This window comes from Oryctolagus cuniculus, chromosome 7 (assembly GCF_051225735.1).
Source record: "Oryctolagus cuniculus isolate XC-2025 breed Fujian yellow rabbit chromosome 7, ASM5122573v1, whole genome shotgun sequence".
Lineage (NCBI taxonomy): Eukaryota > Metazoa > Chordata > Mammalia > Lagomorpha > Leporidae > Oryctolagus > Oryctolagus cuniculus.
Genome location: NC_142873.1, coordinates 60,829,488 through 60,845,660, shown reverse-complemented (window position 1 = coordinate 60,845,660; position 16,173 = coordinate 60,829,488). Strand labels below are relative to the sequence as shown.

General features: G+C 62.0%; 1 protein-coding gene across 1 annotated transcript; it reads right to left on the bottom strand.

Moving 5' to 3' along the window:
* Nucleotides 1-1,851: 1,851 nt before the first annotated feature.
* ALX3 (ALX homeobox 3) lies at nt 1,852-11,431 on the bottom strand. The gene is made up of 4 exons (XM_002715790.6): nt 11,038-11,431; nt 5,977-6,293; nt 3,466-3,594; nt 1,852-2,947 (listed from the first exon to the last, which is right to left on the bottom strand). Exons 1-4 carry the CDS (start codon nt 11,312-11,314, stop codon nt 2,639-2,641), a joined length of 1,032 nt encoding a protein of 343 aa, XP_002715836.2. The 5' UTR covers nt 11,315-11,431; the 3' UTR covers nt 1,852-2,638.
* Between the last annotated feature and the right edge of the window lie 4,742 nt (nt 11,432-16,173).

Here is a 16,173-nt window from a genome sequence, read left to right as displayed (position 1 = left end):
TGCTAGGCCGTGGTCTTGTCTGCAGCCACAGAAGGTGTGCGCTTCAGGGCTGTCATTCAGGTTGAAGTGTAAGTGGCTGGGGGATGTGGAGGGGCAGCATCGAATGCCTCCAATGAGAGGCATTGCCCGCTGCCCAGCACACAGGAAACCTGGCCAGGGCCCTCCAGCCCTGACCTGGTGCCCGTGCCCTGCCAGGAGCAGATCTAGGGCCCTGGAATCGTCCCTGGGTGGGCCCCAGCCAAGGCAGCGTGAGCTCAGCAACCCTTAAAGTTGCGATTCCAAGTGCGGCTGCTTCCCCGTTTCCTTTCTCACAAAGAGTGACTTGAGCCCCATGCTGGCCATCAGGAACCCCAGGGCCCAGGCTGAGGTCTGGGGTCACCTCTGGAGTGATGCTGGGCCAGGGGTATCTGCAGACCCAGAGGCTTGGGGGAGGAGGAGAGCACAGCTAATGGGAAGCAGGTGGAAGGGCTGCCTGCGCCCTGGCCTGGGGACCGGCTGGCCGGGCTGGCCCAGCCAGTGGGAGGACCGTCCGCTCGCAGATAATTCCAGAGAGCAGGCTCCGAGATGCCCATTCATATTCATTATGTGTGAAGCAGGCAGCTGTAAAGTTAGCTTTCTCTTCATTTAGCTGTCATGGGACAGAAAAATATGAGCTGTGGACAGATGCCCCTGGATGGGAGCCAGTAGCCGGTCACTGGCCTCCCTCTGCCCTCCCCCAGCAGGGCCCTCCCCGCCCCTCCGGCCGACTCCAGGCCTCTCCTGCTCGCCTGCTCCCTTTGCTCGGATGTCACGAGAGCCTTTCGTCTCCCTGCACCTCTCTGTCTGACCACCGCTCTCTCTAGCCTCTGCGGCTCTCTGACCTGGGGAGCAGGCTCCCAGGGCAAGACTGTGCAGTGGTCTGAGCGCCGCAGTTAGGAAGTGGGGTGGAGTCTCTGTTCCTTAGCTGACAGCTATGGGAAGCCATGGGCGGGCCGCTGGCCTCCACTTCTCTCCCTCACTCTTCCCTGCCTGTTGGGCCCCGTCCTGCTGGACACAGGGCCTGCCCTTGGGCCTTGGCACCCACTGTCAGGACAGGGAGGGAGCAGACTGCCGGCAGCCAAGCTCTTGGCAGGAAGCACGGGAAGGGAAGATGCTGGCTCTCTGGGGACCGCCAGCACTCGTAGCGGCCGGTTGCTGGGGACTTGCTCCCTCCTTGGGAATGGCAGGCCCTGCCGTGTCCGTGTGCACTCCGGCCTCTCTGTGCCTGCACGCTGAGGCGGCGGGCGGGGGAGGCCGGTGCTGGCCGAGGACGAATTCTGAGCAATATGGCTGTGTGCAGGCAGAGTGGGAGGGCCCTCCTGCTTTCCCCTGCTATGGAGATAAGGCAGAAAGAGGGGGTGAAGGAAAGATTGGGTGAAGCTCTGCAACCACAAGAAAGAGCTCTGGCTTTTGTCTCTGCCCTCCAGCTCGGATGTGCTCCAGGGGCATCTGGGGGAAGGGAGCCGCCCTCCCCCACTCCACTCTGGGGTCCCAGCCGTGGATAGCTCAGCGCCCTCAGTAGGCATCCCCTTACCACCGTCAGTGCACGAACCTAGCTCGCACCCCAGTCCTACCTTTCCCTGCTAAGGGAGCCCGGCCCTATAGCTGGACTAGTCCCCCTGCCCCCTGCACCAGCTGAAGCCACAGAGACCCGGGCAAGTGACAGGGCCAGGCCTGGCAGCCATCGGCCTCCAGGATTTGGCTGCAGGCTGGGATCCTTGCTGAGCCCTTGGGAGGGCTTGGCCTAGGTCTTGGTCCTGGGCACAGACCAACTTTGAAGCAGCCACGTGCCACCCCCCCCGGGGTGGGGAGGGTTTGCAGAGTGACCAGGCATGAGACACCGCCACCTTTATTAGTACGCTCAGGGGCACGGCTCATATACACACATGGACAAAAGTGTCTTTACACAAGTGGTGGGCGGGATCTCCGGCTCTGGGGAAATGTTTTATCCTGACCAGCCTCAGAGTTTCCACGGCATGGCTCTGGCCTGATCCTGGGGAAGAGAATCCAAGGATTGTGGGGGCTTCTGGTGGACTTCATGCGCCTTTGTGGGGGAAGATGACTCTGGAGCGCTGCAGGAAACCGGCACCGGGCAGGAGTAAGGGATGGCCGGAGGAGGCGCTAGGGCATCTTGGTGGGCGTCTGCCTTCCAGGTCCTTGTGAGCGCCAGATGCTGGGTGCACGCCCCCTGGTGGTGGGAAGGGGAAGCGAGGCCGACCCCGGATGGCCACGCAAGACTGGCTGCCCCAGTGTCGCAAAAGGCTCCTTTCAGCTCAGCCTGCAGTCCCCCGGCTCCTGCTCCTCTGAACAAGGAGCCGGTTAAGCCGTTTCAGCTGCAGAGATGACGGGTGGACTTGGGCAAAGTCTTGAGGGAGCAGCTCGAGTGAGGGGGCTAGGTTCTGGTAGGAGGGCTCCTACCTGCCTCAAAGCCCGCTTTCTCCCAGGCATCCCCACCTTGTTCTAAGAGGAAAGACCTCATAGCACGTTCCTGCCCAGGGGCTGCGGGCCTCCTGAAGGCAGAGATGTGTCCTCTCCAATGCCCAGGCAGGGCTGGGGCTAGGAGCAGCGAGAGACAGAAACAGGTGGGCAGCTCAATCTGCCACATGTCCATGGGACCCCCTCACGTGGTCCAGTTCAGCAGGCTGGGCGGCTCCTTGGGCTTCACCCTGAGCGAGATGAGGCTTGGAGACTTACAGTCGCCATCTGGGGAGGGCTCAAAGCTGTGGGCCCCCAGGGCGGGAGCGAAGCCATGGATGGAGTAGATGCCAGGGTGTGCAGCGGGGGAGGCTGGCATCCCCATGAAGCCGGCCATGTTGCCGTGGGTGTGGGAGTACGGGGACATGCACGGGGAGGGGATGCCCTCTGGTGACACGAGGCAGGGGCCCCCGGGGCTCCCAGACCCTGTACTGGGCCACAGGGTGTTCTGCAGCTGCAAAGAGAGGAGGAGAAGGTCCATGAGCCGGCAGGCAAGAGCCCCGATTCGCAGAACGGGAGTGACTCACCCAAGGCCACAAAAGCCCTGAGGTTGCTCTAGCTCTCCCCAGGCCAGGGCATATTTATATATTTAAATTTTAATGAATTCGTTTGAGAGTGAGCATGTTCCTATCTGCTGGTTCACCTCCCCAAATAGTCACAACAGCCGCGCTTGGGCCAGGCTGAACCCAGGAGCCAGGAACTCAATCCAAGTCTCCCACGTGGTGGTGGTGGTGGTGTGGTGGTGGGGTGCCAGGAGCAAAATGACTTGAGCCATCACCACCGCCTCCTGCCAAGGTCTACAGTTAACAGGAAGCTAGGGTCAGGAGTGGCACCGGGAACTGAGCCCAGGCATTCCCAGGTGGGATGTGGTGTCTCAGTCGCTAGGCTAAACACCCACTCTCCAGGGCTCACATTCTCACTGGGAGCCTCCTCCCTCCCTGGGCATGGGGCGGCTGGCCTGGCGGCTCTCACCTGGGGGTGGCCGTCAGTGCGGGGCAGCACCGAGATGTCATAGGCAGCCGAGAAGGGGCTCCGCCCTTCCTGGATCTTCCCATATCGCTCGCGCTTCCGCCACTTGGCTCTGCGGTTCTGGAACCAGACCTGGGGAGAGGGTGGAGAGGGTTGAGGGGGTATGAGAGCAGCTCTGAGGTGCAGAGCCCATGAGGGAGAGATGGCCGCGGCCCCCCGTGCAAGGGGGAGCTGGCTCCAGGCTGGAGGATCGGGAATGGCAGGGCTTAGAAATCCACACCAGGCTCTGGCTCAGGGAGAGGCCCAAGCCCAGAGCAAGTATGCTGGCCCCACTGGCCCCAACTAGTTCCCCAACTACTGAACCCCAGCTGGGCCCACCTAGTTCTCCAGCCTGGTCAGGCTGTTATGGGTGGGGGCTCCGTGGGCCCTGGAGCTCTGGCCTGATCCTGGGTAGCAGTGCACCTGCTGGCATCCCAGTCCCTGGGCCTGTTTTCCACTCTGCCCACTGCACGGCATCTGAGGAATCTTAAAGGCACATGTGTTTAGGTCATGGTCCTGCCTAGACCCTCAGCGGCTCCCTGGAGGCCTCAGCCCGGAGCTCAGCTCCTTGGGCCTAGCCCCTGCTGCTCTACCTCACGACGTACTCGCAGGCTGCCAGCCCAGCGCTCCTCAGCACACCCTGTGACCTTGCTCCTTCCCACCTGTGCTCCAGTTTCCACTGCCTGGGCACACACACACACACACACACACACACAGGCTGGGCCCCCCAGCACCCCTGGACACCCCAACCCCCTGGGCGGCACTTGCAGTTACCACATTGTGGACGCTTTTCTGTTGCTCTGTGAGCTCTTGGTGCCTGTGATGAATGTGTTATCTGGGATGTGCCCTCTGCCTGCTGTAGCTATGTGTGTGCATGGTTACATTTTGTATTTCTATAATAAACAATTACGTGTCAGACCCACAATATCAAAAACAAACCAAAGATCCCTGCTCTCCAGGGATCTAGCTGGGCTCCAGGACAGAAGCAGCTGTGTGGGTGTGCACAAGTGTGTGCATGGATGCTCGCGTGTAAGTAGCCCACCCATCCTGGCTCCACACTCCCCCTCCCCGTGGGCATTCCTGCCCTTGCGGGTGGGTCTTGAGGGTCACCAAGCTGTGCACACCCTGGTAACCCCCTGCCCCCAGGCTGCAGAGACCCCCGCAGCAAGCCTGAAAAGGGTCAGGGAGAGGCCACCCCACCTGCCTACCCATCTGTATTTCGGTTCTTTGTCCTCTGCAGCAGGCAGAGGAAAGAGCCTGGGGCCAAGGAACCTGTGCCCCGCCCCACCCATTCCCTCCTGGGCTCTGCACCTTCCTTCAGCGTGCTCTGGTGGGTGTCACGCTCCCGCCAGAGGAAAGAGCTGTGGGGGGATCTTCTGGACGAGGTGGGGGGACCTCATGGCTACCCCCGCTCCCTTCCTCAGAGCTGGGGGCACAGTGAGGGGGCAGTCTCTTAGACCCCTGGGGCCTGTGGAAATCGGTTGTGTTCAGTGCCGGGGACCCTCAGGGGCCTGTCCTGGAAGTCTGATTTAGGGGCCTCCTGGGAAGAGCAGGGAAGCAGGAGGCCCCAGCAGAGAGGGGGAAACAGCGCACATCCCTGGGGTTCTGCTGGCTGCAGCCGTGTGGCATTCTCTGCTAGACGTCAGATGGCTTCTACGGGCCAATGACGCACCCCTTATCGCCCAGCGCTTCTGCAAGGGCCCCCACACACCGGGCGTGACGAGTCTCCTCCAAGGAGGGACAGGCAGACTCCCCTGCCTGAGACACCTCCTCACCTTTCCCTAGAGCCGCAAACCCAGTCCCGTCCCTCATGCTCCGAGCAAGGCAACAACCACTCAACCTCCTGCCCCATCTCTCCCCTCCCTGCCTGCCATGTTCATGCTCCCCATCATGTCCAAGAACGCTGGAACAAATACCTCCTTCCCCCTCCCCCGCCTTCCGCCCACCCACCCACCCATCCCCAAAGGCTGGGCTGCCCTCTGTGTGAAGCTGGCCTAGTGCCGTCCAAGAAGCCTTCGGTGGGGAAGAATCTGGACGGGGAAGTGCTCCCAGCCAGTTCTCCCAGGCATGTCACGGGTTCCCAGGAACTTTGAGGGTCTCTAGCCCTGAGATCCCCCAACAGAAACTGTCCCACACCTGACCTCAGGGCGCCCTGATACGCGCTCAGCCTGTCTCTGCTTCCCCAGTGCTGCCACCCCTAGGGTCCTCAGGATTCTCCCTAAGGTGCTCGTGCTCTCGTGCCTGTTCCCAGGTTGGCCTCGAGTCACCCGGCCAGCTGCAAAGTGGCAGAGTTAGCACGTGCATGCGGGTCTCAGACCCCACACCCGTGTGCGGCCTCTACTTGGGCTGCAGCAGAGCTGGGACTGGAGGCCAAGCCCAGGAGGGGCAGGGGAGGGGCTGGCGCTTGGGAGCCGCAGCTGTGTGCGGGCCCGCCTCCCTCCCAGTCCTCCCACGACCTGGTCCACAGGCCCTCACCTGCACCCGGGCCTCAGTCAGGTCTGTGCGCAGAGCCAGCTGCTCGCGGGCATACACGTCGGGATAGTGGGTTTTCTGGAAGACTTTCTCCAGCTCCTCCAGCTGGAAGGTGCTGAAGGTGGTGCGGTTCCGGCGCTTCTTGCTCTTGTTCTTGGCCAACTCCATGGAGTCAGGGAGTCCCGGGGAAAGCGGGACGCGCAGGCTGGCCAGGCAGGGGTCCGGGGAGCCCTGCAAGTGTGAGGGTGCGTCTCCGGGGCCCCCAGGGCAGTCCAAGGGCAGTGGGGGGAAGCTGGCGGCTTGGGAGGCCTTCTCCTCGGCTGCAATGAAAAACACAGAAAAGGAGGGATGGAAACCGAACCCGGCGCTTTTGTGGGTGGACTGGAGGGAGGGGGAGATCCCTGGCGCCTCAGTCCCCGCCTCCTTCCTCCCTGGGAGCCTGGCATTGGGAGGCTGCCTGCTGAGCCTCTAGCCGGGGAGGGGGCCCTGGGGAACCGTGTGTGCTCCGTGTGGTTCGGGGAGGATCTGCTGGGGCCAGAGCAGGGTTCATTTCGGGGAAGCGCTCTGTGGTGGTGCATCCCATGGGGCGTGGAGGTGCCAGGATTGGCGCCACAACAGGGACCGCCACCCTGGCAGTGAAAAGAAAAGGGAGGTGGGGGTTCGCTGTTGGGGTGAGGAGGGGGTGGTTGGCATTCCCCACCCCTGCCAGCAAGGGCTCCCTTGCTCCTGACTGCGGACTGCAGCTCCCACGCCCTTGCACCCAGGACCAGGCAGGCAGCAGATGGGGATGCTTGGACAGCCTTTGGCTGGTCTGGCTGTGCCTCATTCTCTGAACTCTGTGTCAGGCCAGCGTCCACATCCTTCCCTCCCTGCCCCCTGGCTCTGGGAGAGGAAAGGCAAGATGAAGACCAGAGAAGCTCTCTCCATTCCTCCTAGGGCCGTGATGTCTGGCCAAGGACTTGAGCTCCAGCACTGGCGAGGCGGAGGCAAGGCAGGCTAGGCTCAGAGAAGCGCAGCAGGGGGAGCGGTGTCACCCCCCCGCCCCTGGTAGGCAAGAGATGCTGGCTTCAGCCCTGCTGCCTGTGATGGACGGGCAGGGAAGACTCCCTTGCAGAATGGAAACAGTTCCCAGCAGCTAGCCCTCACTGAGGGAGCCCGGAGGAGCCCTGCCACCACCGACCCACGGGGCATGGTGAAAAATAGGTCGCCCTGATCACCCCCGCCCTCTCCCCCGGGCCAGGACCCCCAGCAGCGTCCCCACGAAGTCCCTCCTCAACAGTCCTCCGGGATGGCAGATGACGCCACCGAGACGCCCCACTGACTCACACAGCCCCCTTTCCTGGCCCCAGGCCCAAAGCCAGCGGGGGCCCAGCCCCCAGGAGGCCCAGCTAGCTAGCACCGGGAGGCAGCGTCTTCCCGAGGACTTGGTGTCAAGATCTCAGCCACAGGCGAGGGGGGATGAGACAGGGGAGCTAGGCTTCTTGGGGTCCAGGTCTGATGAGTTCCCTGCTGGCACTTGCAGAGGACAAGTTGGGCAAGGTCCCCCTGGGCTGGAAGGTGCTCGGGGACCTCTCAGGACCACCCAAGCTGTGAAATAAGCTCCTTGTGTGCGTACCCAAGACCCTGGGAAAGTCAGATAGGACCTTGCTTCCTGCTCAGCCCAGCCTGTGCATGGTAGCCCACGGCAGCAGCCCAAGTGGACTGGAGGCGAGGGGGACCTTCCCAGCCCCCAATTTCCATTCTTGGCCAGCACATTTTGGTCCTAGGGCTAATTCCATTTGGTAGAAGCTTGGGAAAAAGGACTCATGGAAATTGACTCAAATAATTGGACATGGTCAGACTGGAGGGGACACCCCACACAGAGCAGGCCCTCCAAATGGCCCATCTTTGTGTCCTGGGTTTACAGGGTGGCCATGCTGGATTCCAGGCAGCTCAGGCTGGGGGTGGGGGGGCCAAGGCTGGGGTCCCATGTTGATATCACTGCAGAGGGCTCCCCAAAACCCTGGCATTGGCTTATCTGCCTCCTGGACCCTCAGGAGCTGCCCCAATAGGACCTGCCCAGAGGAAGTGACGAGATCTGGATCCCTGGGACTTGCCTTTCTCTCTCTGAACCACCCAGATGCCAGGGTCCAGGATGAAAACGCAGCTACCCCTGGCAGAGGCCTCTGCCTATCTCTGTATCTGTCCAGTCTACAGCCCAAGGGGCTGCAGAACCGACCCCCTCCTCACTGCCACAGCCCTGAAATCTCCCCAGTCTGCCCAGCGATGCCAGCAAAGGGCAGCTTCCCCTCTCTTTGGAGGACTGGGGCCCTCTCTCCTGCGAGAATGTACAGAAGGCTGGGGAGAAAAGACACAGACACGGGATACCCAGAGGGCAGCTCCCTTGGTGTCCCGCGAACTGCTCTGCTAGGATCCGCGCCCTGGAGGTCTCTGGGGTCTCTGTGCGGGAGTCCCACACCCGCCCACACTCCGGGCAGGTGGGAGGGGGTGCTCATGCTGGAGCCCAGGAGCTGTGCAACCGCAGGACCACAGCAGCCCTCTGGTTGTCCCGCATGCAAGTCAGCAGCCAGGATGCGGACCTTTAAGGCGGCAAAGGAGTTCTGTGTGCCTGACCCCAGGGGTGCCAGAGAACGGCCCAACCGGGATACAGCGGCTGTTCTCGCTGCTGCAACCTTGCGGGGCGCTGGGCGATCGCTTCCCTCTAAGTCACTCCGAGGCCGCCAGGCTGCCAGCAGAGACGGCTGAGCCTTGACTCCTGCAGCGCTGGCTTCAGACCTCAAGTCTGGGTGAACACAAATGCAGTGCACCCTGAGAGAGGTGCTGTCCTCGAGGTTCGCTGTCGGGGGTGTCTTCAGGCTCAGGCCTCCGTGACAGCGAGCAAAATTCCAGCGGGAGTCACCTCCCCAGGTCGTGTTCTGCGGTCCCGGAGACCAGGTCCGGGACACATCGGAGGCCCAACGGAGCGGCAAGAAATCGACGGGCCTGTCTCTGGCTCTCAGGGCAGAGTCGCGAGGGTGGCTGGCATGGTGAGGGCGCAGGCCCAGCGCTGGCCGAAAAGGGCTGCCCCGGGCTGCGCGGGCACCAGCAGGAAGAGGCTCTCCGGAGCGCAACGGCCCGGCCTCGGCCCAGATCGCGCCGCAAACGGGGCCCGGCAGCTGCGCGCTCACTGCTCCGAACAGGAAGCGCTCAGTGCCCTTTATTTCAAAGGCCAGGAATTAAGGCAGTTTTCCCCCCTCCACGCGCCCCGCTTCGCCCGCCACTTTCCACCAAGCCCGCACGGGCTCAGACCGTTCCGCCCCAGTGGCGGAGCTCCGCGGCGCACAGAGCCGGGTTCGCTCTGGGCACCACCGGGACTCCGGCCGGCCGGCCCCGCGCGCACCCGCTGCGGCTCCTTGCTGGGCCGGCCCCTCACCCTACAGGTCCTCGTTCGTCGCGTCCCGCTGTTTTGGGACGCTCCTTTTTCTTTCTTTCGTTTTGTTCGCTCTCTCCCTCTTCGTCCCCCTGACCCGCTTCGTCCGATCTTTTCGCTTGCCTTTTTTTTCTTTTTCGTTCATTTTTCATCTTTTGCTTTTTCGACCTGCCCAGACCGCCGACTAGCGTTCGCCTCTCGTTCTCCCCGCTCTCCTCGGTGGTTTTCTTCAATTTCCTTCCCCCGTCTTCTGGTTGTTTTTCGCACTCTGCTTTCCTGTCTCTGCATTTCGTTGCGGACTGCACGCTTCACCGTCGGACAGAGGCTGCTGGCACCCCATACCTCTCATCTGGCCCCAGCAGTCTCCTTAGTTCGCTGGGCGCCGGCGCGGGCGGCGCGGGACGCCCGAGCGCCCCGCTGGCTGGGTCCCGCGGGCGGCTCGGCGCGTTGGGCCAGGCCAGTACCTGTCCCCAGCGGTGCGGTCGGCTGCGCGGCCGCCGCCGTCTGGCCGGGCTCAGAGGAGCCAGGCCAACTGCTTCTCATTAAGTTTCAACTGTGGTTTTTATCAGGAGAGCCTCTTTCAAAGGGCACAGGCAAGAAGCTCCGCGGACTCGCTCATTTCCTCCGCTGACCCCCACACACCTCCTCGCCCTCCCCCACGCATTCCCACCGCCCCGGTTGGACCAAAGCACCAGCTGCCCGGCCACTGCCCTGGCTCCGACCACTCCGCGGAGGCCTGCGAGGCGCCGGCGGGCTTGGGAGATTTCGGAGGAGCCAGCTTTGGGGCCTAGGCTGCGGGATGTGGCAGCTCATAGCGGGTGGCACCACGCTGACACTCGGACAGGTCAGCGGCGGGTGCAGCGGGCTGTACGCCAGCCGGCCGGGCCCCGCACCAGGTGCGGGTGGAGAGGCCATCGGGATGGACTTGGCACACAGGGACACTGGCCCAGGAGCCCAAGGCAGCCGCCGGTGAGGCCCGCACGGAACTGCTCTGTAGGCCCCGCAGTGACGATCCGGTGCGGGAGAAAGCCGAGACTGCAGGGCGGCCATCACTGTATGCGACAACGGGGAGGCCAGGTTAGTCTGAGAAATAAGAGCACAGTGACTGCGCCTGGAGAACGGCCCCGGGACCGCGGAACCGGTCCCCGCCACTCCCGCGGAGCGCTGAACGCACGGCCAGCGCCCTTCCCGCAGGGCCGGCCCGGGGAGCAGAGGCGGCCCAGGGGCTGAGCCCCGCTCGGCCGCTCTAGAGCCAGGCCCAGCCTCTGGGCCCCCAGCGGGCGCCAGACACAAAAGCTGAGCTTCACCGCCTGCGTCCGAGCTCAGCGTATCCCGGCCGGTCGGGGCTTCTGGGCCGAGCACGGTCTCTGTTTCTTGGCCCCCGGTGGTCGCCGCTCCGCCCTTCCTCGACCTCCCGCTTCCCATTCCTGCCGCCGGGGACACGGGCGATTCTGTCTCCCGCACCGTAGTGGCTTTTGCCGGCTCCGGGCTAAGCGAAGACCCGGCTTCCGAGGGAGCCGAGGCGAAAGCCAAGAGGGACAAAAAGTTGAGCTAAGACGCGAGTTGGAGAAAGCAGCATCCAGGCCCGGCGGGCGGGTTTAGGGCAGGAGGAGAGAGGGTCAGGGCCAGCGCGCTCCTTCCGCGCCGCGCATTACCTTCCGCGGGGCCCTCGTAGAAGTGGCCGCCGTTGAGCGCCGGGCCGGGCCCGAGGTCTTGCAGGTACTTGGCGGGCGGCTTGGCAGGCTCTGGGAGGTAGGGCTCCAGGGGCCCGCAGGCCGGAAAGCGGGTCAGCCGCGGGCCGTGGGGCGGCCCGGGGTGCAGGTGAGGCACAGTGGTGGGGTTCCCCTGACGGCCCGAAGGCTCATCCCCTGCGGCCGCATAGGGGCCGGGTGCGGGCCCAGCGCCGAAGGGAGCGCAGCGCTCAGGGTCCATGCCGGTTCGGGGCGCACAGGCCGCCGGGGCTCCGGGGCTGCCCGCGCGGCCTGCGAGCGCCCGCCAAGGGGGAGGGACCTGGGCGCGGGGGCGCGGAGCCCCCGGGAGCGGCGCACGCCGCGGGGGGTGGGGGGCCTGGGGCAGGGGGGGCTGCGCCTCTGACTTAATGCTGGAACCATTCACGTCACGTGCGCCCCGCGCGGGTTAACCCCTCGGAGCCCGGGAACCCCGATTCACCCCGAGCCCCGCGCCCCGCGGGTCCCAGGCGGTTCGAGCGGAGGAGAAGGAGGAGGAGAAAGCGATTTCCTCTCCCGGGTAGAGTCCTTTTTGTCTGCCCGTGCGGGTGAGTCGCTCGCTCCTTGGTCGTGATACCAGCCCAGTGGCTCTTGCTGCTGGAGGGGGGGAGGCATCATGGGCGCAGACCCCCTCCCCCAACAAACCCAGGCCTCTTGTCCTGACGTCAGCCTGGGACGAGGGCCCCCGGGGCAGGCAGGGCTTGGCCTGCGACTTTACCTTGCTGTCTGTGCTGGGAGCTGGACAGCACGCTGGCCCCACAGAACCTTGTCCCTCCACGCTGAGCAGACTCGTCACTGGGCCTGTTGGTGTGGAAGCAGCTCTGAGCTGGAAATGGGCTGGGGAGTTCAGAGGGGCACTGTCGTTAATTAGCAGTGGGGTGGCGAACCAGTCGCTTAGTGTCATCTCACGGAGCTCTCATGGCCTCTCTGTGTATTGGAGGTGAGAGGCTGAAGGCGAGTGGCAGGGCTGTGCAGGCTCCGGCAGAGGCAGCCCTGTGGGACAGGTGTTCCCCTAGCAGCAGGCAAGGAGTGCCGGAGCCTGGCGGCAGGCAGATGATCCTGGCACCTGGGGTCTCAGTGGAGAGAGGCTGTGTGCAGGTGGATGGGCGTCAGGGTAGTGCTGCTGCAGGCGCCATTGTGGGGGAGTGAGGGTAGGATTGCCTTTCCTAAGAGCTGGGTCTTCCCAGCCAAAAGCACAATAGGTTTAGGGCAAAAGCTTAGAATTATTTTTTTTTTTAAAAAGAAGGTAACAATGGCCACCCTAACCAAGATCTGAGAGGAAACAGCACAGGGCCCCAGGACCTGCTGTCTGGCCTTGGGTTCAGGAGCCCTTGGGTCTGGGTGAAACCATGTTTATTTTCCGTGCCCCCAGAGACCAGCAAGAAGGGTGGGGGAGTCGAGTATCGTTTTTATTTCATTGGAATTCTCGATTTTTAAAGGAATCCGAGAGGCCTGGTGTGAACACCTCCCTCTTCCGCTAGAGGCTTAGAGGGGGTTTCTTGGCTGTCCTCAGCCCAAGTTGGGCTGTAAATCAAGGCCAAACAGGAACCAGAAGCCTTGCATCTCACAAGGAGTCATTAAGCCGTTATTAAGCATACCGTGACTGCTCTGAAGCCTTATTGGTTTAAGCACCACGTTGGAGGCACTGTGGCCCTGAGGGCCCCCAGCAGCCTGCGGCCGAGAGATGGCAGCACCTGGGGCTGCTCGGCCAGCCAAGAGGGAGGCTCCGATCCAAATCAGGCTGGCCCTCTGCTCTCCCTAGGGAGAGCCATTCTCTGGGATCCAGTCGATCCCAGCTCTGGGCAGTCAACTGGTACTGATCACCTTTGCCCGGGGTCTTCGGTAGCCTGTTGAGCTGGATGTTGCTGACTTTCTAGAAAGGACAGCTGTTCAACAAAGTTGTCAGACAGCTTTGAGGGGTGATGCAAAGAAGTCGCAGGACAAATGTCACCAAGAACTAAAGCAAGGCGGCCCAGATTCCTTCGTTTTCTGCCTCAGGCAATAAACTTTCTGAACCTCAGCAAGATCACACACACACACACACACGCACATACACACACGCACACACGCACCCACGCACGCACGGCCAGGGGGCTTTGAGAAGCAGTCGCGTTCTGATGCACTGCGTTCGCCGAAGACGTGATGGTGGCAAAGCTGCTCTCCAGACACTGCGGCCCAGATTTCCGGGTTCTGTCACTGAGGCAGTGACAGAAGGGGGCCTCAGGCTGGAACTGAGCTGAGAGACCGAGGGACCCCACTCCTTCCCGAACCCAGAACTTTCTCTGGACATCCTTGTACTCACTGGACAGGGGCGTTTCCTGTGCCGAGACAGCGTTGCCAGCTGAACTGGAGACACCAGCAGTCCCAGGTGACGTGCAAGTTGGGTGAGTAAGGGGAGGCGCCCCTCCTGCCAGGGTTTTCTCTCAGGACTGGGCAAGACAAGACACGGGGAGGGGTCTTTCCTGCTCCCCTTCTAAGCCCCTTGTGGAAACCAGTATCTTCAGCCACATGCGATGTGGGGTGGGCGAGTTTGATGGAGCAGGTGCACAGAAAACACAGAAACAGCTTCAGAGTGACGAAGCATTCTCTCTTAGGAGGGCTGGGAGGCTGTGGAGTATCAGGCACAAGCAGCAGCTTCTCCAATACTCCCCATGTGCCCTGCGCTGTGGCGTGGACGCGACACACATTGATGTGTGGAATCTCACAATGACACCATGAGGTGGGCACAGTTACCAGCCCCGTTGTACCGAGTGAGCTGGTGCTGTTTGTTCAGGGTGGACGTGGCCAGTCTGTGGCAGGACCAGAACTGATGCTCGGATCTGTGGTCCCCTGCCCCGCGTGGCTCCTTCTTAGACCTCCTTCAGCGAAGGGAATGAAGATGAAATCATTCCCTGCACACCGTCCTTTTGCCTTCTGGGGGGTGGGGTGGGGCGGGGAGGGGGCTTCTTCCTGGAAGGCGCTTGTGGAAGTCAGAGTGGATTGAGGACAGAGCCAGTCTGCGATGGAGCCATGCTGCTGCTGTGTTCCAGCCATGCTGGGGAGCAGGGGTATAGCTGAGACTCGCAGTGCTCCGCCATGGTGGCGGGGCCGGCAGCTAGAGCGTGGAGTCTGCTAAGCTGAGCCCAGGTGAAACAGAGCATCTCACACCTTCGAGGTTTTAGGAGCAGCGCTGCCCGATGCGAGTCCCCCCTCCTTCTGTGTAACAACCAGTGGAATCACAATGGCATGTGTTACCCGGATGGCGTCCCGAGAGGGAGGGATGAGCTGAGGGTGTGTGTCGCAGAATTCTAGATCTTGTCATGAGAGTGGCTTTTGATGAACAGAGCCTCTCTCTCTACTGAGAAAAGCTCGCTGATCAGTGGACCTGACCCTCGTGGGCTGTTTGACACTGGCTGATTGGTGCATTCTCGTACTGGGAGGGCCTGCTAGTGGCAGCCGGCACCAGGGCCAGAGCGGAGAGCAGGACAGACGAGGTCCCCACCTGCACGGTGGCTGGGATGGCAGTGTGTCACCCACGTGGAAGAGATCTGCCCCCTGCACATGACACAGGACAGGATCTGATCCTGAAGACAGAGTTCCTGGCTTCTGGTCTGCCTGAAAGGTTCATTCTTTAAGGAGAGAGAAGGCAGCGCTGAGGACAGCCGTGCCGTTCGCAGGCTCCTACCCCTCAGCCCACACCACCCGAGGGAGGGCGCCTGCCTCCTTCCCCAGTGCAGCTGGAGCAGGGGTGGGAACGGCGGGACGACTGTAACCTCGGCTCCGAGATTTGATTGACACACACAAAACTTCCTTCCAGACAGGAAAACTTGAGTTGCTCTTTTCTTCTTCTTCTTTGAAGGGGAGGTGGTGGGTATTACCCTTGTCCTGTTTAGACACTGGAGTCCTAAATTGGTCCCAATGACAAATCCGGGTTGGAGAGTCCGAGTGGATTGTTTCTCATTAGTGACATTCTTCCTGGAAGGTCAGGCAGAGGGATGGTAAATAAACCTTCAGATCCGGTGCTTCCTCCTCACCCATGATATTTAAAAAAAACGAAGAAGAAAGAAGGGGGTGGGGGTGCGCTCTGTGTGGTGAATACCCAGAATCCCTGGCTGTGCTTCTGACAACTCAGGCTGACGTCTGTGCTTTGGGGTGAGATTTCTGAACGTTAGGGAGCTGCCCCCCCATAGATGGTTTGCTCTGTTTCCTTGGGAAAGGCACCCCACCTCTCCGTGCCTCAGTTTCTCCACTGGAGAACTGGGAGGACTGAGCCTGCAGTGCTGTCTGCCTGAGTTGCACGGGCCCCTGTGTATGTGGATGTTTCTCCAGCCTGCATCCTCCCCTGTACCTCACTGTCCGGCTTCTCCTCTGGGCGGGGGGGCAGGAAGGGAACAGGGAGGCGGAGCTGCGTGCGAAGGGGCAGTGTCCTCCTAGCTGACTTGCTGCTCCTGTGCAGAGGTACGTGGGTTCTGTAGCGAGTGCTGGCGCCATGGAAGACTGGTTTCGTGGAGGAGCTTGGTCAACTCATTCTTGGTGTGAGACAGAAGGGGGCTGATTCGGGTCTCTTGGCCACGTTAACACTTTTACTCATGAAGTTTGCACGTTCATGTATTCGCTGAGCATTTACGTGGTCCTGGCCATGTGCTAGACGGCGCGGATTGAGCCTGAGACAGCACTATTGCACACCAGCGGGAGAGACACAAAGTGACGGGCGTGGTCCCTGACAGTGCACTGGGCGCCGCAGGGGCTGTGGGAAGAGCACTAGTCCTGGCCACAGGGACAGCTGGCGGCACCTGTCATGGATGTTCCGAGGTGGATCTGGAAAGCTGAATGTGGTTACTGGGGGTGCCATCCGTGGATGGGGGGCAGAGAGAGAGAGACGGTGATCCAGAGACCAGCCCAAGGCTGCGAAGGAGGAAGCCCAGTGTGAGGAAGTTGGATCTGTGTATTGCTTCCTGGGGAACAAGGAGAGTTTGGGTTGGGATGGGGGCATCCACAGAAACATCAAGACTCTGGGGAGCAGGAGGGATGGCCCCAGAGGTGTCGCTAGTGGCGTGTGCTGAACAGGGCTCTCAGCACTGGGGC

Excerpts from the sequence above, each read along its gene's own strand:
- ALX3 (XM_002715790.6), bottom strand. The coding sequence starts at position 11,314 with ATGGACCCTGAGCGCTGCGCTCCCTTCGGCGCTGGGCCCGCACCCGGC. Across the intron at positions 6,294-11,037 it reads CTACGAGGGCCCCGCGGAAG|CCGAGGAGAAGGCCTCCCAA; the intron begins GTAATGCGCGGC and ends TTTTCATTGCAG. Across the intron at positions 2,948-3,465 it reads GCACTGACGGCCACCCCCAG|CTGCAGAACACCCTGTGGCC; the intron begins GTGAGAGCCGCC and ends CTCTCTTTGCAG.